Genomic DNA, 23,767 nt, shown 5'->3' with positions numbered 1-23,767 from the left:
GCACAGCAGACACCCTGCTGGTAGGAATGAGGCTGCGTGGCCATGTGGGGACCTTTTTTTTGACCTGACGCTCACTGATATATGTCAGTTACAGGCCAGGCGCCCACCAACACACCTGACCAGCCCTTGCACAATGCTTCCCCGAGGCTGGCAGGACCTCTAACTCAGAGATGAGGAAACTGAGGGTCTAGGTGGTATCCCTTGGTGGGTCACATGATCTTTCCAACGCCAGGTTTTTCCCGCTAAGGTGGAATCGGTCAGCCCCGTTTTACCATTCTCAAAGAGCGGATGAAGAATCCGAATAAAGCATACAACAGTGCTTTCGAGTTGTGTGGGTAAACGCAAAACCATACCGGTTGAGTAAAATATAACGAACAGTATCATTAAACACGCCTTGCCACTGGAGGAGAAACCAAAAGACTAAAAAAAAAAGCCCGTGCTTCCAAACGAAAAAATCCTATGTTAGATTATGTCTCATTGTGGAGAAGAGAACGTGGCAGAAAAAACTATTGTTTTGAGAAAGAGATAGAAGACTTTTCATTTAAAAAAAAAATTAAAACTGTTCTCCAGAGGCCCAGTTCTAAACTAGCTGTGTGCCACCCACCCTAGTTATTCCCAGTTACTGGGTGACAGACACCACACTGGCTGTCAAGCAGACCTGGATTAAAATCTCGAGTTACTCCTTCTGTGCCTTTGAAAAGACACGCCCTGTCCTTCCACGTCCGCTTCACTGATAAAGCGAGAATGCCAATTACATACTTTCCCAAGGATCCAATGTGAAACCGTCCACTGAAAACATTTCATCAATTAAAAAATAAACCAGCTCCTCACAAGTATCCATCCCCACGAGCTGAAAACGAGGTCTAAAAGGGTATCGTTAGCTAATGCAGGCATCATCTCTAGGTCAACAGAAGCTTGCTCATCATCAAGCATCAGTAACAAGGAAAGGACACGGGTAGGCTGCCAGAGCTGGCGAGCCATCCCTCGGATGAGGACCCGGATGGGGACAGCCACACCCCGGGCTGCCATGGAGCTCGCCTAGGGCCAAGTGTGATGGCGCCCGGCTTCTCTGCCCAGCCTCGCCCCAAGCCAGCTGCCCACATTAGCCTTCCCACTTCCTGCCCACCGACCAGCTCACTCCTCTGCCGACCCCTCTCCTCCCTGACCCCCGCCGCAGCACCTCTAAACCCACCGAGGGGCCTCCCATGGCCACGACCGACAGGCACTTTTGTCCTTCCTGTTTTTAGTTTTCTTTTGGCGCTTGCCACGTGATGGCTCCCTCCCTCCTTAAACTGTCTCTTCCTTGGCCCCATGACACAGGCTGGCTGGCTGGGTGACTGAGAGGCACCGCTTGGAAAAGTCACAAAAGCAAGGAGTGGAGTCCACGAGAGCATCCGAACGGAGCCCGAAATCTCTGGCGACGCCAGTGCAGTCAGTTGGGCCACACTGCTTGCACGACAGGAGAGGAAAGCAGGCAGCTGCCCCAGGACGTGCGATGACAGCCATGCTCACACGTGGCCGGCCCTTCGTCGCTTCACTTCGAGCTCATCTCTGGGACAGAGCTGTGGGTCTGGTCCCAAGAGGCCGATTGGGTCACACTGGACTCTTTAGATGCACGTGCAGAGCAACCCGAACCACCTTCCCGCACCCCACGCCACCCGCCTCGTCCGCTACCCGCCATTGAGGGCTGGGGTGGGCAGTGGAATTCTGCTTATGCAGCGAGATGGTTCTGTGGAGCCGCAGGACGAGTGACTCAGGCGCTTACACATCTAAGTGGAGAAATCATCTAAGTGCAAAATCTGGGTGTTGCAGAGCTTCTGTCAGAAGGGATAAGCAAAGTCTTAATCTATTGTCCCATGATTGTCATGTCCTTCCCTTGCCGCCGCCCAAAAAGTCTCGGGCAGGCTGGTGTGGGCCTCCGGGAGAAAGCTCCACACGCCCGCACTCACGCCGCGGGCCATCGAGAGGCGGCCTGGGGTGAGCAGAGACTACGATGTTTCGTCATCAGCTTTTTTTATTTGCTCGCTGTGCGGGCATCAGGCCAGAAAGACAGGCCAACTCCACCTGAAATGAGCTGAGCCTCACGCCCTCTGAGTTTCTGTGGCCCAGACAGGAAGAGCCTCGGCCGTGATGCCCACACTGCAGCTGCCACACCAGATGTTAGGTCGGCTTCTGCATTCCCTGCGCATGATGCAGCTGCTCAGCCGAGGGGCGAAACCCCAGCTCTGTCCCCTGCCACCTTCCCCGCCACCTCCCACACACGTGAGGGTCTGGCCTCCATTTGGACACGTGGGATGACAATGGCCACCCTGCCCAGGTGTACGAGCTGCCTCTTCACTCCCAAGGGCTTCACTCCCTTGTCTTGTTTGCCCACAGATCCCTAGTGCTCGGCCCGGGGCTCAGTTCCTAGAATGTGCTCCATTGTTGCTCGTAAAGTTGGTGAATGAATGAATAAAATTTAAAAGGAGAGAGAGAGAGCAAAACCTGGAGACGGAGCAGTAACAGAGGCCGAGAGATTTGAAGAACGTGAAGTTAAGAATGCCGGCAGAAATTCTGTCGTGCCACCTGGTAACCGTACGGGTAGGGCCATGGTGAAGAGCCACACGAGAAGTCACCGGAGAGCTCTGTGCAGATGAATGACCTATGGCTCAGCAGGGTAGTGGACTGCGGGTTGTGCACTGACAGGCAAAGGGTGACAGCTGGGGCCTGGGCCGGGGATTGTCCAGGAGGGGAAGACGGGCGCGGGCAGGATGGTGGCAGCCGGTTCAAAAAAAGGTCGGATTCTGCGTGCGTTTGGAGGAGCTGGAAAGACTTGCAGGTGGACTGAATGGGATGTGTGAGCAAGAACGAGGTCAAGGGCAATCCCTAGGTTTTGGTCCAAGCAGATGAGGGATGGACTTCTCGCCGGGGGAGGGGACAGGAAAGACTGGGGCGGGGGGTTGGGGAGAGCAGATCTGCCAGACACAGCAAGTTGGAATCACTTATTCAATGTCTGGTGGGCACTTGCATGTAATTTCGGAGTCCAGGGGGAGCGCTGGACTAGTTAGTTATACACGTGGACGTCGTTGACGCATAAGAGGCACCTGCTGTCACCAGATGAGATCGCCAAGGGTGGAAGGAGAGGGGAGGTCCAGGCGCTGGGCGGCGGGGCCCTCCAGCACCAAACGAAGGGGCAAGTGAAGGGGAGCCAGGGGGACGGAGCAGGGCAGACGGTGAGGTAGGAGAGACCCAGGGGAGGTCGGTGTCCTGGACGCAGCGAGGACAGTGTGCCACAGGGACGCCGATCGCTGGTGTGAGACCAGTGCTGCCGACGGGCACAGCCAGACGGGGCCGAGCACCGGGTCTGGCTTAGCGCGACGGGTCCCTGATGCTCTCGACAGGAACAGCCTCCGTGGAGACAAGGGCGCCGTGGCTGAGAGCAGTCGAGAGAGACCGAGCGGAGGGCTAGCGACGGCAGCGGGGTCATCGGTCGTTCTTCGAGGGGTGCGGCTGAAGCAGGAGCGGAGGAATTGGGGGTGAGCTGCCAGGGGAGCAACGAAGGTCAGCGAAAGCGTTTTGCGTTTGTTTCTGTTTTTGATGAGAAATTACAGCATATTTGTTTGCTGACGGGAATGGTCCGGTGGAGAATCGAATCGTCTGGATGTTCTTGTGAGTGCTAAATGACAGTCATGTCATTCGGTAAAATTCAATTCGTTCCAATTCGATTCATTTCCACTCAACTCAATTCAATTCAACAAATATTTGTTGGGGATCTACCTAGAGCAGATATATTTTACTTCTATAATATAAATTACTTCTATAATTTCCAGCTGATTCTCTTTTATACGATCTACTGCTCTGGTGACATTTTTTTAATAAACAATATTATAAAATCCAACCTATTCTTTTTCCGCAGATGTAAAATCATAGCTTGCAACATGTAAAAGAAATTTACTGATAATGTGACCTCTTTTAATCCAAGTTATGTATGTGAAAGGCAAACGATTCATTAGATCTCTAAATTATGGCTTAACTACAGAGCATTTATTTTAAAGTGTTAATGCCAAACATTGAATCGTTTGTGGGTGCGTCCTAAACACGCTGTTCACAGGTACACAGTGCCAATTGTTGTAGTTACTATCACCATGTAGCTAACTACCTCCAAACTTAGAAGCTTCAAACAACCTTTTTTTTTTTTAATGCACACAGATTCTGCGGTCCAGACCTCAAAAAAGGCAATGTAAAAATGACAGTGTCTGCTTCATGGTGTCTGGGGCCTTGGCTGGGAAGGTGGCAGCTGGGCACGAGAAATCTGGATGCATCTTCACTCTCACGTCTGGTGGTCGAGTATGTTGTCCTTCAGGATCTTTGCAAGTGTTCTGGTTTCTTCACAGTGTAGTGGCTTCAAAACACGGACTTCTGGCGTGGGAGCTCAGGCCTCCAAAATGAGTGTCCCAGCGAGGAAGACAAGGGGCACCCCTTTCTATGACCCCGCTTCACAGCCACGCATTCACTCCCACTGCATTCTGCTGGTCATAAGTGAGTCGCAAGCGCACCCTGGTTCAAGGAGGCAGAGGCACGGTCCCACCTGTCAGTAAGACAAATGCAAACGAATCCGTGGCCGGCTCCTTAAAGCCACCACGCCAATCGTGACCGCTCGGAGCTGACGAGTCAGAGAGATGAAGAGGGATTTTGAAGTTAGATGGCCTTAGGGTTTCCATTCCAGAGCCACCATTTACGGGACGATTTATCTCCCTCGAGCCTGTTTCCTTGTCTGTGAAATGGACATAATGCTCTTCGTAACTGGGTCATCACGAGGATTAAATGACATCGCTTACGAAGTGCTCATTGACCACCGCTGCACACAAAGTTAACGCTCAGTGAATAACAGCTCTCTCCAAACTAAATTAAATCAAAGCGCTCAACCACCATCGTGACGTGCTCTACAGAAATACCTTACAGCGTACGACTGCGAAGTCGGCTGTCAAGAAAAGTAGGAAATTTTGGAAGTATCTTGAAAAAAGCGATAACAAAAATTTCTAGGAGGCAGAAAATGCGCTTTACCTATTGAAGGCAGAAGAGAAGACTCAAGAAGTTAATGCCATGGTCAAAGCAACACTTCCCAGCCAGAGTTCTGGGCAAGGAGACTGCGGGAAAGGCGCTTGCCCTCTGTCAGGTATGAATACCTCAGGGACGAGGCTTTCCTTGGGGGGTGGGCAGGGTCTCCTGTGCCAGGTGCTCCAACCTGCCTGTGGACCTGCCGGAAAGAGCCAACCAAGGTCTCACCCCACGTGGGCAGAACAGTCCAACTCTTGGCAGGAATGCCTTTTAAAATAGTAAATGTTTTCCGAATGGAAAAGAAATTAAAATCTGAGCTCAAATAAGGCTAAAGAGCACACGTTAAAAGAGGATCGAAGAAGTTCTACGCTAGACCTTCGGCCAGAGTTCAAGTTTAGGATAAGGAAGAATCTGACTTTCCCCTTCATCCCCCCCTTCTAGAAAAAAAAAGCTACCTGTCTTAATTAGGTAGGAGGCACGCTGCAGTGGAAGATGTGTGGACCGTGCGCCCTTCCATGTGCTCTTCAATGTCGGCCAGCGTGTGAGTTAATTTTTGTGCAACCACGTGCGTATACTGTCAGGGCGAGGATATCAGACAGACGTTGGGACTTTTAACGCACGTAAGAAATGAAAGGCACTGTGCCACAGGAAGCCGGCGGCGACGGACGTTGGCGACGTACCTAGTGGAAGGTGAGATGACGCTGCTTCGTGAGAGCATCGGGTCAGTCCCACTGCTCCAGCAAAGCATCACTGTAGGCGGGCAGTCGAGGGACACCGACCCGCTTAGGGCACTGCCGCGCTCACGGCACGCCACGTCCTCAGGCTGCAGAGTCAAGTGCACGCTGCCCACAGCGCTAGCCCGAAGCCTGCCACAAACACCTGAAAGTCGAAAACTACCGGCCAAGGTCTGGGCGCCTGACAATCCTGGGTTTCTGATGAGGTTCCCACCGCTTAACACCTGTGTCACTGCGGGACACCTGGACATGCTCTCGAATCTCCACGTCTGTGAAACGGGGACGACGAGACCTGCCTCCCGCACTCACGCGAGGTCTAAACAGGACAGCAATGCGGAGTGTCTGTGACGTAGTAAGGCCCCGGTACAGCGACATCGATCCGGCAAACCCCGGTAGCTTACCACCAGTGACTGATTTGGGACTCTGCCCGGGGGCATTCTGATTTAGCAGATACAGGGTGACGCTCAGACAGCCGTCCTGTTTTAAGAAGTTCTCTGCTGATTCTAACACTCAACCAGGTTGAGAAACCATCAGAATAGATAACCTTCCAAGTAATAAAAAGCAAATGTGTAGGTTAAGTTCCATTTTAAAAAATAGTTTGTGTAGCTCTGTATCTAAACCCTGTCACAGTTCTGCGAGGCTGATATTCACATATTGTTATTCTAATTTTATAGATTTCTTTTTAAAAGAGGCGTTGCTCAAATTCACGCAGCTAGTAGCAACAGAAATACAGCAATGAGCGATTCTTCTGACCTGTAGTTCAACGTTTTTCCTAGGCCTAATGTTTCTAACTGCTTCATTTTGATATTTGCTTTCTGTTGAAACATTCAATAGATGGACTTAAGCTTTTTAAATAAGAAGCACAGTATGGCGACCAATGATCTTTAAGTGATAATCTATTTTACAGCCAAAGCATGTGTGTAACTTAATCACCTGGGATGTAACAAGAAAATTAGTTTCCAGTTTTTATTTACTTTCATTGCAGAAGGTCTTGAAGGAATTGAAGATGTTGATCTTAGAGACTTTACTTTCTCCATATTCCACAAAATCACTAAACTTCTGGTTCAGAGACTTTTTACCATGTCTGTTCTTAATTAATGATAGTAATCACATTATCTTTTAAATAGACTTACTGGTTTTGATTAACTGAAGAAATACTGGCAGTGATTTTAAGAGGCTAATAAGACTGAATGCAGTTATTAAGATATTTATAATGTCACAATTCATTATTGTGAAACAGAAGAGAAATTTTATTACATAAGCTTTTCATCTTTTTTTTCCATCACTCATAAAGCAAAACTTGAGTCAGCACCTGAGAACATGAATATAGAAATCTGGGGTTTAATGGTTAGAACCTCTGATGTGCCATAAGGGATTTCAGAACTTTGTGCTTCTGACTTTTGATTTCGAAACTCACCTGCTCAACCTGGCTACCACTCGGTTAAGTCCGAACACGGCCCCAGGTCGGCCCTCTGCCTAATCTTTCTTCTCACCCCAGAATTTGCCTCCTTTGCTTTCTGTTTTAGACCTGTTGATACCCACTTGGTTCCTGGGGGCCCCTCGACTGTAGAGGAGGATATGGAGTCCTCAAATCTGCCAACCAAGTCTCTGGTTTGTTTTGAGATCTTCTGTCCCAGGAATGGTCAGGAAGAAACGACAGTGACACAAGGCAGGAGATGAGGACCCTGACCCATGTCTCCATGGTCAAGATCAATGGCCCACGGCTCCCAAGTTCACCGGGAAGTCCCATGGGCCTCATGCTCCCTCGGGAAGGTAGGGCTCACCAAGGTGCACTGCCCTGCCCTGGATACACCTCATCATGTATCAATTTCATGTCACCTGTCAATTATCAAGATGGACTGAATAAATAGCCCATAAATAACATTACCCACACCTGTGGGCTAGCACCACCTGGGCACGGCTGGGAGGGAAAGACTGCTCTCTGACGCCGCGATCATTTTTTGACAATTTATTCGGTCTCATGTGGGGTTCCTAGGATTTCTGTAGGTTCACTAAAAACAAGAGCCTTTTGACTTTTGGGGATCACATATCCTTTTAAGAAAGACTAAGTCTTCGGACACTTTCCCCACAAACGCTGTGCACACTCAGTGAGCGTGATCTCTGTGCTCTGCCATCAGATGGTCCGATCCGCAGGTCTGGGGGTGGCGAGGACAGGCATTTCTGAAGTGCCAAGAGGTGCTGCTACTGCTTTCTGGGGACCACACGCTGAGAACCTCTGCCCTGACAACGGCTGTCACCATGTGGCCAAGATTAGGTCTGAACTCATCTTTTCTAAGTCCATGGAAAGTGAATTCAGCCAAGAATGTCAAAGCACAGAGGTCTTGGGAAAATGACAGATTCTGCTGTCTCTGGAGCAATAGGACAGACAGATACAGTGATGATGGATGCCAGACCTCCAGACTCTAGTGGAGCCAGCTCAGCAGTGAGCCTACCGAGGACACAGCCTGGGTCCCAGCGCCCCACCCGAGGCATACTCTGCCTGTCAGCTGCACACACGGACGCCACCCACAGAGCTCACAGCACACACTTAAACCTACATGACCACGTTCCATTGTGCAAAATCTGTCAGCGATCAGAGAGTTTTAATACCCTTTCATCCTCAAGAAATGAAACTGATGCGTTAAGCTGTCCCGCCTGAGGCTGCCCTCAAGTCACTGCTGTGGGTGAAATGCCCAGCAAGTCCTGGGGTCATGTGTCATGCCGGAAAATACTCAGCTGCCCAGTCACTGTTCCTTCACTTTCCTCAGAGAAGTTACTAAAAGAATTAAAGTATATTAAGAGCTCAAAAATAGAGAATCCGTGATCTAAGAGTAGGCTTATTCTCTGACACCAAAAAAACCTAGAAGTGTTTAATAATCATCATTTCAGCTCTAAGAACAATACACATGCCAATGTTGCTTTTGGGAAAGGCAAGTTACATAATGACCACGGCTTTAAAAACATAACAACGGAAGCCTAAAATCTCAAATCAAGTTGAGACCAGCGAGGACCGTGGGGAAGACGGGCGTGTGAACGCTTGCCCGCGAGAAGGACTCCGAATGCGCCGTTTGCTTGACACCCGCGTCGCAGTTCTGAGGCGCCGCTGGGGGAGGGGCTTCTGAAACAGCCTTGACCCCACTTGCGGGAAGTCTGGTGCTTCTGGGCCCCTTGCTCCAGTTCTGCTCCAGTTCTGCTCATTCCTTGGCGGCCCCAGAAGTAGGCTTTGGGGATCCTGCCCTCCTTCCTGACTAAGCAGCTTTTCCTATTACTTATGTCTCAAAAGGACCCTTAGGGGTTCCAAGGGTCCTTTTGAGTCTCAAACACTGACGGTCTAATTTAGTCTAGCCATGCCCTTGTTTTAATAACACAACTCAAAAACTTGGCTTCTTAACTGTGCAGCCCCAACTAGCTCCAAGCACCAAAGGCCATGGCCACAGCCTTCTCTGCATCCTTCCTAAATGTGCTCTGTTTCTTCGCCTTCTCCCGTCTCTCTTCCCATCCCTGGCCGCTCCCCAAACACATACTCTCACCTCCTGGATCTGTCCTCTCGCTCTTCCCCACCTCTGTCTGGAGTGAACTGCAAGTTCTCTGGTCCGTCACATGTCAATGGGAGAGCAACACCTTGACCTTTTTAACTCAAGTGCAAGGACTTACATGGCACTGCCACCCTGGCTGGACTTGACCTCCGCTCAAAGGTTTTCACGATGGGTGTGACGGCCGGACCCTTCACCTGATGCTGGTCCCAAAGCTGAGTTTTCATTAACCTTTGTCAGTCCAAGTCCCTCCTGGCGCTACATTTTATGTATTGAACTAAGAAGCGGTAGGTACTTCTAATTCCGTACACGCTCCAATTTAGGGGATTCTCTTTATTACTTTTATTCTTGTTTGCAAACTGGCCAATTCTCTTCTGTGCTTACTTCCTTCTTCTGGTACTGAACCAGCAACAGTGACCGACACACAATCCCAAATTTCTGCACCCCCAATTCCAATGCGTGGGCTTCTCCCATACTACCGAGCAATCCTCTGACACCAGCTGGCTGCCCACTCCATCCTGATGCTATCTAACCAGAGGTCACGATGGATGTCCCAGGTTAAGGGCTCAGCCCCACAGGACACACCCCACCTCAGATGTCATCTGTGCTTCTGACGGGTTCTAAACCAAGGGTTCCCATGGCACCTTCTTGGGTTCAATTAATTTGCTAGAGCAGCTCACGGAACTCAGGAAACCAAGTTCAACAGACTGATGCAGAGACCTGAACAAAGCGCCTGTGCCTGTGCTTCCAAAATCGTCGCGAGTGGCGAAGCCACTGAAGAGTGACGCGCTGTCACTCTTCAGTCGCCTTCCGAAAGTGGCCTGTGCCACTGTCATTCACATACTATTGGCCATGCCTAGCTTCAAAGAAGAAGTACAGCCCTACCGCCAGGAGGGCCAAGAACAAGGACGTTTCGGACTAGGACACGGGACAGGTTACAGAATGCTTCTGAAAACTTTATCCATTAGAACCAAACACCATATATACGACTTCCTAAACACCAGGGGAGAGACGGGCAAAGAAAGCTCTGTCCACCTAGCTGAGGAAAAACATGGACGCCTTAAAAAACAGAAGCCGTAAAAGGCAGCGATGGGACTGAAGTCCAGAGTTAGCACTTTTGAAAATAAATGTGAACGGCTTAAACTCTCAGATTGGTTGAATAAGACAAAGTCTAACTGTAGAAGAGAAAACAAAGTGACACAGAAGGTTACACCGAGGGATGGAAAACTGTATCTCACAGGCCGAATCCAGCCAGGGCCACTGTCTATTTTTAGAAATAAAGTTTTATTGGAACACGGCCATGCCCATCTGTTTACATATGGTCTATGGCTGTTTTCTGTTGAGTAGTTGCAACAGAGACCACGTGGCCCACAAATTCTAAAATATTTACCTGCCTTTTTACAAAAAAAAAAAGTTTATAGACTCCTGGGCTAGACAATAAAGGACAGAGATATATATATACACACATATATACAACAAATAGGTACATCACAAATATATTTATATATATTACAAACGGGAATAAATCAATAGTCATAATATCATTAAGTGAAATAAAATGTCAGCCTTCTTTAAGTGTGCAGAAAGTCCCTGAGTGTTAAACTGGCGGGTAGCCTATGGCCATGCCACCCTGAGTGCACCCATCTGATCTCGGAAGCTAAGCAGGGTCGGGCCTGGTTAGTACTTGGACCATTTAGGAAAACCAGGAGCTGTATGCGTTAAAAAATAAAATAAAATAAAATAATAAAGTAGGAAGTAGATACACAAATGATACAGAGGAAGGAATCAAAGCCGACCACTAAAGAAAATTGTCACATCACAAAGGAGGACAACGAGAGAGGAGGCAGGGGACAAAAGAGACACAAAACACAGGAAATGATGAACAAGACAGCAACGGGAAGTCCTTATCTATCAGTAATCACGTTAAATATAGCTTTATTGGAACAAATTAAATTCCTCCAATCGAAAGACGTAGAGTGGCTGAATGGATTGAAAAAAACAAAAAGACCCAGCCCCTTCCTCTCCTGCCCCGCATCAGGCCCCCACCGATGCAGTCAAGGCAAATAACTTAACACTGAACCCAAGAAGGAGCGAGCACGTTGCCTTTGAAAGCAAGCGCTCACAGTGTGGATGGCACATTTTAATTTTCCAAGTCCAGAGGATGGTAACTAAATTGATAAAGGGGTCTAGTTACCAACTGTATCGGTCGATTCGATAAATATTTGCTTAGCGCCAGAATAAGTACTGTGACTTACCTCGTGTTAAGAGAACAGCTGGCTGAACTGTGGAAATTCCCCGTTAAATTAAATTTGGACAGGTCCTGATCGCTAGCTGTCTCAAAGAGTCATTGAACAGAAAACAGAGTGGTAGTACTCAATGAGGACTGTCATGGGTCAGTCAGAACAGGAGATGCGAACGTAAGTAAGAAAGAGCTCCCTAGTGACCAGAACTTCGTGGAGTAACAGAACGTGTGACTCGTGAAACGACAACGGCCCCGTCACTGCTTGCAGTCAACGCCTGATGCACATGCTCGAGGGTGCGATGAGGAGAGCTCCTTCGTTTGGTGGATCAGACTCGACAAGAGGCCCTCTTGGTTTCCTTCCAACTCAAAGACCTGCGCCTATAATTTCTCCTGGACTGTGACAGAGAACCCAAAGCCTAGGTGTTCTATGCAAGTATTTTTAAATATGCAAAGGTATAAAGTTAAAAGCGTCATCTCCGATAGTTCCATCAGCCAAATACGATAAGAAATAGCAGTTTGAAATGTTTCTTGTTGTAGTTACAGCCTGTTTTCTGTGCTCATAAGTTATGAACATTAACTAAACATCGCTTTCGTTAAAAATTTTCTTAACATAAATGCATTAAAATTTTATTAACAAAATGATCCGAAGTGATTAAAATCCTTCAGCTTGTGACAAGTGAATTAGCCATGTTACTGATTTCCCGAAATACCTGTCATACTTTCCCAGTCAGTGTCAATGATCGGGTTGAAAGGTTTCAGCATTAGGCATCAAAACGTACTGCAAATCAGTCCTGTGGGTGCCCTAAACCCCATCGGATTAGACACAGTTTTTTTTAACCCGATTTTTTTAACCCGGATTGGAGGAGTCGTGGGAAAGGATTATAAATGAATCACTTCAGCAAACTATAAAAGTCTTTACACTCCTGTGGAATGACCTTGTCCTCAAGAAGACAGAGGGAGAAATTTATCTTCGCTCATCGAGGAGCTGAACTTAAACTCGAGTTTCCTTCTTTCCAAAGGTTGGTCTCTTACCTTTGCCTTCACATACATATTGCTTTGTGGGAATAGTCAATAATATATTTTATCTGATTATAGTCATATGGTATAGTATTCTTACTGTTTAGCTATGTTAGCGAGTACAAAGAAAAAGTAGGGAGGTTTAGAAATTAACTTACTCAAATACGATTCTCAAGGCATTTATCAGGTGTCGGCTGAGTCTCAAATCTTACTAGGTGCGTATCACTCAGTAAAATGAGGCAGACAGAATAATAAATAATAAAAAGATTGCGAAATGCAGTAATGGAGACCAATACAAGGCATGGCGTGGTCACCCCGCAGCATGCGCCCAACCACATCTGAGAAGCTCAGGGAAAGTTTCACACAGGAGGTGACCCGTAGAAAGGAAGGATGTTTCTACAGCGGAACCGGCATCTGACGAGAATGGCGAATTCAGCACTTAGAGGCAGGTAGGGTCCAGGTGGTCACTCAGGGTGGTGGTCCAACAAGGCGGAGGCATAATTTGCATGTGTGTCAACCTTAACAGTTACAATATGGTGTCTTTAACTGCATCTGTGCTGCCCCTGTCCTTGAGATTGAAGCCTTGAGGCCAAGGACTGAGTCACATTCTTTGTGGCCTCTGCAAAAGGCACAGTACCAAGTCTGCAGTTGGGGACATCAGTGTTGAACAAATAAGTAAATGGGTAAATGAAATAAGCGATGAGGCTCAGAAATACTTAGTATTGATACTTAAAATAATGATTTCAGTTTTTTCCTCTTAAACCATTTTCAATACATGCGTTTTATTTTTCTAATTTTTTATTGCAATGTAAGTGGCATGTGACACTGTAATTTTAGGTATATGGCGTATTAATTGATATTGTTATATATTTCTACTTTCTCTGGCCTTATTTTCTCCTACCAAGGAACTGCTACCCCGTGGCTCCCACAAAGTCTCTCTGGCAAACGTCACTATGGCCACTGCCTTGGCACATCTAATGGCCCCGGGTCGATCCACACCTCACTGAATTCAGCACTGAGACGGCCCGCGGTTTTTCTCACAGTCTGTTATCTCACTTCTGCCAACACTCATGTCCCCTGTCTGGAAAGTCGCGCACGCACACGCACACGCACACCACCCACCCTTCTGGTCTCTCACCTAGCTAATTCCTATTCATTCACCCCCTTAAGTTTCAGCATGTGTGTCACTTCCTCTGGCAGGACAGGCGGGCGTCCCTTCCCCAGACTGCCTGCCTGTACCACACACAGTAGATGGTAATATTGTATTTATCGCATAGCCTGGGAATTACAGGTTGTGTTTCTTTCTCTGATTATATAGAGCACTTTTTTATGAAATTGATCCATTTCTGTATGTTTTTGTGTCCCTTATACCTATCATAGCCCTTGACAGATAGTCAACATATTGGTGTAATCACTGTTGATAAGAATAATTAAAACTTAGGGCGGCAAGCTCTAGGTCCTTGTGACAAAGTAGTGTTTTGTTCCAACGGAATGAGTGGTAGTGACAGAGCTTTGCACTGCTGTCGCCCAGCTGAGACATCATGGCCAAGAAGAGGGTTGCCGTGATCGGAGCTGGAATTAGTGGCCTGGCTGCCATTAAGTGCTGCTTAGATGAAGACCTGGAGCCCACCTGCTTTGAATGGAATGATGATATTGGCGGTCTCTGGAAATTTCAAGTAAGTTTGCCTTTTATTTGATCTTAAGCAGGTAACTTTTTAAAATACTTGTAACAATCTGGATGACGGCTTTCCCAAACAGAACATACGGTGTACCACATTTGAAGACTAAATTAATTATCTTAATCTTGCTCGCATTACTGACTGGGGAAATATGTAAACATATGTCCATTGCAGATTTAGGTGTGAAATTTATAGGACTCCATTCTTGGTAGCTGAGAGTCCATGTGACCATGGCAAATATTAGAAAGGGACAGTAGTTGAAGATTCTTTCAACTGATGAGAGTATTGTCCCCAAGGTTAGGATGTCACCGATGTTTTCCGCCCGACATAGCATGAGTACAGGGTGGTTAGGATAAAGTTTTTCTTTCATGGTTTGCATTTTTGTGTTATGAATACGCAATTCTATCCCAAGGTCTTGAAGAAATTCTGTGTTTTCTTTCAGAACCATTATTGCTTTACCTTTAATGTTTGAGTCTATAATCTAAGTTTAATGACTCTTTGTATATAGTAAGATATAGGGATCAAAATTAACTTTTTTCTCATCAGATACCCCGTGGATACAGCACTATTTATTGTAAACACCATCCTTTCTTCCATTGAATTAAAATGGTGTCTTTTTTTTTTAATTAGTGACTGTTCGTGTGTAAATTTATTTTTTAACTCTTCCACTGGCCTATTTTTCTATCCATGTACCACTATCTTAATTACTCTTTTTTTATGGTAAAGTTGAGTGTTTTTGTTCTTTTTAAGGACTGTCTTAATTAGATGTTAACGTTAATGTTATGGCACCTGTTTATATTTCTAGAGTTTGTCACTCCTTCCTGTGTCTGCATACTTCCATTCAGTTCATTCCCACTGAGCCCGAAGAACCTCTTTTCACGTTTCTAGAAATGCTGAATTGCTGGCAACAAATTCTCTCAGCTTCTGTTTGTCTGAATAAGCGTCCATTTGACTTTCAGTTTCGAAGGGTATTTTCACTGGATACAAGAACCTAGATCAACATATTTTTATCTCAGCATTTATTTTAAACATATCCTTCCATCGTTTCTGACTTCTTTTACTTCTGTTGAGAACTCAGCTGTAAGCCCTATTGTTCACTCCATGTCACCTTTTTCTCTAGAAGAGATGGGACTGAGGGAGAAAATATTTATTGAGGAAAAAAAAGGCAGGGTACTGCTTTATTATACCTGCAACTATTTTTCTTCTTTCAAATATTTTATTTTTGATTTTCTTGGTATTGCAAGATTTATTTTATTAAGAAAGGCTTTCTCCTGCAGAAAAATACTTTGGAGAGAAGGCCCAGTATCTACAAATCTGTGACGACCAACACTTCCAAGGAAATGATGTGCTTCAGTGACTTCCCGTTCCCCGAACACTACCCCAACTACATACACAACTCCAGGTTCATGGAGTACTTCAAGATGTACGCAGAACACTTCGGCATCCTGAAGTACATCCGTTTTAAGGTAAGATACAAATGAAATATTACACGTGCATGTGTGCATGTATGTGCAGACACACTCATGTGTGCACACCCCAGAGCTCCACTTGACATTTCCTAGTGTGATCACAAGAAAAGACCATTAGCGAGCGTCTGCCCTAGAAAACCATCACTTATGGTGAAGTGACATTTTGAAGATCACACGCGAGGTTGGAGAGTTTTGCTGGTTATGATGATGCTTTGATGTAGCATGGTAAGGGTCCTCTCTTTTTGCCTTAAATTCAAAGTGTGGAAGGATTTATAGTCATGGCGGTCGTGACTGAGCCAAATCATACAGAACCAGGGTCATGGAAAGGACACGGGAAAGATTCAGATCTGTGCAGTTCCCACCACCTACCTACAGCCACCGCCGTCAACATGCACATAAAACCCCGCCCAACGGTCATGGCGTGGCATGAACTCGTCTCTGGAACTCCGAAGTCAAGCCCAGGGCAGTGGGCCTGGCCCATGCTGCCACGTGAAAGCCACAAGGAATACTATTTTCTTTCATTCGGACATCTTCCTGGAAGGAGACTATTATTCCTGTGGCGTCAGTCACTTCTTTGTGTTTTCACAGTTAAATCTCAACTATTTCTATTTCTATGGAAAATTGGTTTTCTAATGAACTACCCATTATATCTTGAAAATTCCTGTCTCGGTCCATTTGGGATGCTCTAATAAAATACCACAGATGCGGGGGGTGCTTCTAAACAGGAATTTGTTTCTCACAGTTCTGGAGGCTGGAAGTCTGAGACCGGGGTGCCAGCGTGGTTGGGTGGGGGTTCACAGCCAGTGGCTTCTCTGTCTGTCCTCGCCGGATGGAAGGGGCTAGGGAGCTCTGTGGGCTCTTTTATAAGGGAGGGGCTCCATCTTCAAGTCCTAATCACCTCCCAAAGTCACCACCTACTAATACTGTCACCCTTGGGAATTAGGATTTCGGCACATGAATTCTGGGGACACAGACATTGAGACCATAACATGCACCTGCAGCAAAGTCATGACGGGAGTACCCAGGAGAGGGGGGCTGCATGGGGTGAACGCCTCAGTTGAGGTGTATTGTGCAGGTCTGTGGGTTCTGGGGGAGGAGGAATTAAACCCAATGATTGCGTATGATTTGTGCTTGTGCCCTTGTTCTCAGACCAAGGTACAGAGCGTGAGGAAACGTCCAGATTTTTCTCTCAGTGGACAATGGGATGTGGTCGTGGAGGCAGACGAGAAACAGGAGACCTTGGTATTCGATGGGGTCTTGGTCTGCAGTGGCCATCACACGGACCCCTACCTCCCGCTCCACTGCTTCCCAGGTGCGTCACTCGCATCTGTTTGGTAGCAAAGGACTTGCCAGAGAGCTTACTGAGCAAAATAACTGAGCATCACGACCAGAATTAATGAAATGTTTCTGGGGTTCATTCACTAAGATGCACTAACTGCCCAACCCTGAAACACACGAGCAAGAGAAGGCAACCACTCCTATTTTTTATTTACTATCGTTTCATATAGCTTCTAATAAATTTTTTTAAAAAAATAGCTCCCATTTAAATGGTATTAGTTTTATGCCAACTCATTTGATCTCACTCCCCTCCAGAGAAAATGAAATTAAAAAATTCAGGGACAAATGACAAGCAAAACCAGCAAAAAGTTAGCAAAATCCACAGACTTAGGAATCCGATTGTCTGTAATATGAAGATGAGTATGGGGTTAGATCTGAAAGTAACTCTCATTTATCATGTATTTTCACTGATTTGTTTAAAAAAAAAAAAAATCCAGCTTACTGCCGCCTTTGAATTCTGTGTGGTAAAACAGTGCCCATTTAAATTATTACTTTAAGAAGCACATACTCCCTGCTAAGGAAACGCTGTCTGTCCCTTTCCTGCGACTCCACTTGCCCTCCCTTTTCCATCCGTCATCGGGAGTCAGTCGAGGAATATGTGATGTCTCAGTGTCCTTCTATGTCGCCTAAAAAGCCATTACAAGAAACTCTGTGGGGCTGAGGCGAACTGAGGCTAAAGGAGTCCCGAATGGAAGCCAAAGAACCTAAACTTGGATTTTGCTCCTCCAACTTGCTAGCTGAGCGAAGTACGACACATACCGAACTCTTCTGTGTCTGTGCACCCACACAGCCTCTGTAAAATGAAAGCACTTGACCTTCTGAATGTTAAAATGCAATATGTTCTGGAAATTATGATACAATTATGATATGACTCACATTGTTTAGTAACCATTACATACCTGTCAGCTTCATTTGGACTCGCTTCCTCGCTCAGACCCTCCCTGTGTAGAGAGACGGGTCTATTGGGATGGGTTTTGTGGGGGAAATGCGGGCGCATGGCAGACGCGACGTGAGGGCTCAGCAAAGCCAGGGGCACCTGAGGCCGTCAGGCACTTGGAAGGCAGAAGAGGTGTCAAATTGATGAAGAAAGGCCCTGTCCCTCCACAGAGAACGGCAAAGCAATGGGACCCCCGCCGGTGTCCTGCTTCACCGTTCTGCTTCAGACTGCACAGATCAGTGGAATGAAACTAGATCACCACGAAAGTGGTGGGAAACTTTCGCCCTGAATAGGCCCAAGGCAGATCTACCAGTCATGACCTCATCGGGTCACTAATCTGTATTTGGAACCCACAGGTAGTGATTTCGGGTTTACTCCTTCTCTCCTTGAGTTCTGGGGACTATGAACTTAACTTTTTTAGAGCACAGGGTGACATTGAATTTATGGATGCAGACTCACAGTCTCGCCTTTTCAGGGGATGCAGAACACGGCCTTCCACGTTGAGTCGGCCATGCGACAAGGACTCGCATAACGAGAAATTCTCTTCTCCCGCCACAGGCATCGAGAAGTTCAAAGGCTGTTACTTCCACAGTCGGGAGTATAAAAGTCCCGAGGCCTTTTCAGGAAAGAGAATCATCGTGGTTGGCACCGGGAACTCTGGAGTGGACATTGCAATGGAGCTCGGCCATGTCGCAAAGCAGGTCTGCTTGCTAGGAAACCACGGCTTGCGCTAACAGAAGCCTCTGCGTGTGTGGGTGCCATCCACAGTGTGGGTTTGCTCTGGGAGGGACTGGGAAAGAAAGTGAAACCCAATTCATGGGGACCAGACGTGCAAATTAGACACCTCACATTTACAGTGTAAGCTAATCATAACTAACTGAGCTAATGAAATAAAACATTAGCTAAAACAAAATGTTAGATAATGAATCCGGCTTTTCGTGCTATCACAGTGGCTCCTGGCTCCTGAATAGACTCCAGATGATGGTCAAGACAAGGGACTGGGCTTCCATGGGTGACCAGTGGCTTTTGGTGGTAGAATCCAAGACCAGGAAAAAGAGGAGAATCGATAAAGATGATGAATATGTGACAAAGATGATCTACAGTGATGGAGGAAGATAGGAGGAAATCAATTCTGTTTTAGGCATGTTTCATTTCATACAAAAGCAAGTCATCCAAGAACTTCATTTATGACTGATTATTCCGCATTCCTTCTCTCATTGAAAACTTACCAATACTCTGAGTTTAGGGGAAAATAAGATACCTTTTGAATTCGAGGTGATTAACTGCATTTAATAAAGTCTTAATTAATGGAAAACCCAACCTACTGGGATATTCAGATATCTCGATGATGTTTACTTATTTATTTTTATTTATTATTATTTATCTTAAGTTTTTAGGAGAAATTATTAACAAGCCACTTACTAAGAGTTTAGTTATTTAAAAATTCAGTGAGCATTTTAAGAGGTAAATGCATGGTCACCAGCCTCCATCTAATCTATCTTTCACTTTAAGATTCGATCAACAAGAATTGAGGTGTGACCTCATCACCTCGATATTACCAAAAGCACCAAAATCAAACAAATAATTCATTATCATTTCAAATTGCATCAGAATACAGAAAAGTTTACAAATATATTACAGAAGGATTTGAAAGTGATTCTGGCTACATTCTATTAAGCAAGATACTGGTCCTGAATAATTTGATTCATTTATATTTTCAACATACATTTTTATTTTGATGTAAACGATATTGTAGAATTATGTAGCAGTTAAGATAATTCACTCACTTCTAAACTCAAACTCTTATTTACGCAGGAAGCTCATCTACGTCAATGTCCAGGAATTTCTTTTTTAACAGTAATTCAGAAACGTACAGACTAAGTAATGAAATGTTTTTCATTCAGAAAGTTGGTGTCACAGAGCAGCCTTTTCCTGAAAATCAGTAGACAGATCTGGTAAAACACCAAATGACGACCACTGGACAGTGTTTTACCTCTTATTTCACGGTGGCCAGCATTCTCGAAACTGGGTAACGGGTAAAGGCGAGTAAAAGTAACGCGATGGCCACTGTCCTCTCTGCCTTGCGGGCGTGCCCGTCTCCCGCAGGTGTTCCTCAGCACCAGACGCGGGGCGTGGATTTTTCACCGCGTTTGGAACAACGGGTATCCCATGGATAGTATCTTCTTGACGCGGTTCAAATACTACCTCAGGAAGACAGCAGCGATAACACTGATGGACAAGCAGCTGGAGGCGACACTGACCACGAGATTCGACCACACGCATTACGGCCTGCAGCCCCGACACAGGTAGTAAGCGGGATGGCTCTGCGTCATTACGCGCATGCGCGCCATAAAACGATTCCGCTTCCAGCAGCTAACGTTTATCGTGGTCGACTTCGGACATCTCTTCATAGAAACACACATTATAACACATCTGTGATATATGTTTGTTTTTATTTTTCTTTACACCTACAGCACCTGGGCTTCCTAGGTGGTCTCCCATGCAAGTACTAACCAGGCCTGACCCTGCTTAGCTTCCGAGATCAGACGGGATCGGGCTCGTTCAGGGTGGCGTGGCCGTAGACTGTAATATATGTTTTTGCACGTAAACATGACTTTGTTTTCTGATGCCATTTTTCACTCTGTTATTCATTCGGCAATCATTTAATGTTGATTGTTAATGTGCCACACGCAAAAATAAATAATATGCTTCACCTCCCTTCGACCAGACTTTAAGTCTAGAGGAGGGAGTTGGACATGAAAACAGATTAGAGCGAGGAAATTACAGAATGCAAGAGGCACGTGAGTTTTCAAGATAAAACGTTAAGACTTCAAAACACATAGGGCTGAGGAAGCCGCTAAGGCACGGAGGACACAAAATTTCTCTCCTCTATTATTAGAGGCAGAAAGTTGGATAAGCACAGATTTAGGGAGAAACACGAATTGTCAGCTTTAGGCCCTTTGCACATGTATGACTTTCTTCTAGTATATTTGTTTATGTGGGTTTTTTTTATATCTATGTAGACCTTCAAATCAGGCTCCAATTTTCGGTGACGATCTGCCAAATCACATAATTTCTGGACGAGTCCAAGTGAGGTCCAACGTGAAGGAGTTCACGGAAACGGATGCCATTTTTGACGACGGCAGCACAGAGGAGAATATCGATGTTGTCATCTTTGCTACAGGGTACAGCTTCTCTTTTCCTTTCCTCGACGGTCTGATCAATGTCAGTAATAACGAAGTGTCCCTGTACAAACTTATGTTCCCCCCCAACCTGGAGAAGCCAACGCTGGCTGTCATCGGCCTCGTCCAGACCGTGGGCATCGTGCTGACGATAGCAGAACTCCAGTCTCGCTGGGCTACACGAGTGTTCAAAGGTACGTGAATCAGCGCTGCAGGAAGACCCAACGGTTCAGGTCACGTTACTCCTGCACCGAGCTCTCTCCTTTCGACACCATACGATTCCTTGGAATCCTGACCAACCCCAAACTGTCTGTTCTAGGGCTGAGCCAGTTGCCCCCAGTAAAAATAATGACAGCAGAGATCACCGAGAGGATGAAGGCGATAGAGAAACGGTAAATAAATAACAGGCAGCAGCTAGCTGGGGACTCTCGAAGGGATCATGGAATTCCTTTTCCGGGGTCGAAATCCGTGCTTCACCTCACACGACGATGTGAGTCTGCCCCTCCATCTCCTATGTTGTTATGTGACACAAGACCAAGCCCAGGTCTCGGTTATGCGACACGTTGCCATACATTTATTCTCTTTAAATCCTAAGAAATCTGAATTTCAGTCTCGGTCATTATCGATATTTCTTCCAGGGTCTCGGCGGGATCCAGGAAATGTATGTGATCCCCGAAAATGTGGGGATCATCTCTGCACTTCACCACATCGCACTCCTTGCTGACACGCTCGTGTCTAGAGGGCGTTCTGTAGGTTTGCGGGGTTTGGCTTTCCTTCCGTGAGGAGGGTGAGACTCCAGCTCGGGGCCCAGCCCCCCCGGCTCCCCCGGCTCCCCCGGCTCCCCCGTCTGAAATCTTGCCATGGGCCCTAGATCCTTTCACGCCACACTTCTATTCACGCACGGTGTGAAGTCCCTCCCTCCCACTTCTTGCCTTCGAAGATATTTATCATATCCTCTTCCATGAGCCTAGAATTTAAGGAAATAATAGCTACAAGTGGAGATGTTTTGCAAGGAAGATGATTTTCAATCATGTAACAAAAAATGTCTGAGACAAGGAAACACAAAAGGCCGGACCACTTGGATAGAACAGGGGGAGAGAGCAACATAGACAGAAAACACGCAAATGAATATCTCGATTACTTCGCCACAGGTTTCAGGATTCTAAATACTCTAATGTGCATGCATGCGTTTTCGAGTAAAGAAACGAAATGCATTCCCATGAACCCACTCAACTTTATAATCAGTTCTACGAAAGCTACAGAAAACCAATGGTTGAGGAAGCATTCAAGGGCCATTCCTACCAACATTCGGAAGGAAAAGAGGCGAAACGTTTCTAATTCATTCACTAAAAATTGATGTTGCGCAGGTTATGGCGGGCACACTGGCCAGCACGTCCAGCAGGACAATGGAGAGAGGGTCGCTTTAGCCTCCTAGCCCTGTTTTTCCCCCTCTAAACTGGGTAGACATAAAGCTCTCTAGGTTTCGGACGACACTCAGCTCTGCCCTTCCCCCCGCTCCAGGTCCGTGAAGAAAATCAACGACAACATCCAAGTGAATTACATTGAGTACATGGACGAAATCGCCACCCAGGTGGGTGTGAAGCCCAATCTGCTGGTCCTCTTTCTCTCGGACCCGAAGCTGGCCATGGAGATTCTCTTTGGCCCATGCACCCCATACCAGTACCGGCTGCAGGGGCCAGGGAAGTGGGAAGGGGCCCGGAAGGCCATCCTCACCCAGCGAGAGCGAATCATCAAGCCCCTGAAGACGAGAATCACTAGTGAGGACCATCACCCGCCCTCACTGTTCTCCTGGATGAAGATGGCACCAGTCGGCCTGGCATTTCTGGTTGCTGGCTCGGTGTACTTGGCACATTTGTACTCTTTGCTGTGGTGAATGGAAATAGATGAATGAACATTGAGTAGAAAAAGCATGTAAGTTTCTACTCATCCTGGATCGTTATACTGTAGAATTATTAAGCCGGTAACATATGTTCAAAGTTATTTAGTACAAGTATAACTGCTACAGAAAATGTTATCTAGATACACTTGATAGATTTCTTTCTTTAAAAATACGTATGTGTCATACTTCTAGTTGTAACATGAATGCAAATGCACAACAAAAGCTCATCAGTAAGAGGTGTCCTGTGTTAGCCGTAAGAATGTGCTGGCAACATAAAGTAAACCAAAATTGTTTTCACGAAGCCAGACTTTCCTTGAAGGGATTTATAAATAAAATTATACTTTATCATTGATTTTATTTTCAAGGTTATCTTTTCTTCCTCTGAGTAATTCTATCAAATTCTCATCCAGAATGAAAGCTGAAACTTTTTTTATACTGCTTTTTGTTTGTTTGTTTGTGTTTAATGCTGACGTTTACAGCACAGACATGAAAAATCACAGGAAAAAATATTTTAGGCTTTAGTTTACTGGACACTAAATATGGTTTTCTTTTAAGTTCATCTGAAAACAACCCCTTTATTTTGAAGAAACAAGTAAAGAAAAGAGTGCAATGTATCTCAGACCTTTCGATAAAGTTTCACCATTTAGAAATAAGCAATTATATTATATAAACAGCTACATTATATTAAGACAAGTCTAG

The 23,767-nt window shown here is 46.1% G+C and overlaps 1 protein-coding gene and 1 pseudogene across 1 annotated transcript; one reads left to right on the top strand and one right to left on the bottom strand.

Moving 5' to 3' along the window:
• Positions 1-14,104: 14,104 nt before the first annotated feature.
• On the top strand, positions 14,105-23,062 carry LOC120617496 (flavin-containing monooxygenase 5-like). The gene is made up of 8 exons (XM_039881122.1): positions 14,105-14,239; positions 15,520-15,708; positions 16,861-17,023; positions 18,545-18,687; positions 20,093-20,292; positions 21,010-21,362; positions 21,488-21,560; positions 22,690-23,062. Exons 1-8 carry the CDS (start codon positions 14,105-14,107, stop codon positions 23,060-23,062), a joined length of 1,629 nt encoding a protein of 542 aa, XP_039737056.1.
• On the bottom strand, positions 20,452-20,570 carry LOC120617841 (uncharacterized; annotated as a pseudogene).
• Positions 23,063-23,767: the final 705 nt, after the last annotated feature.

This window comes from Pteropus medius, unplaced genomic scaffold, assembly GCF_902729225.1.
Source record: "Pteropus medius unplaced genomic scaffold, Ma_sr-lr_union100, whole genome shotgun sequence".
NCBI classification, from domain to species: domain Eukaryota; kingdom Metazoa; phylum Chordata; class Mammalia; order Chiroptera; family Pteropodidae; genus Pteropus; species Pteropus medius.
Note: the sequence above shows the minus strand (reverse complement) of the source record. Positions and strands in the feature narration are given on the sequence as shown.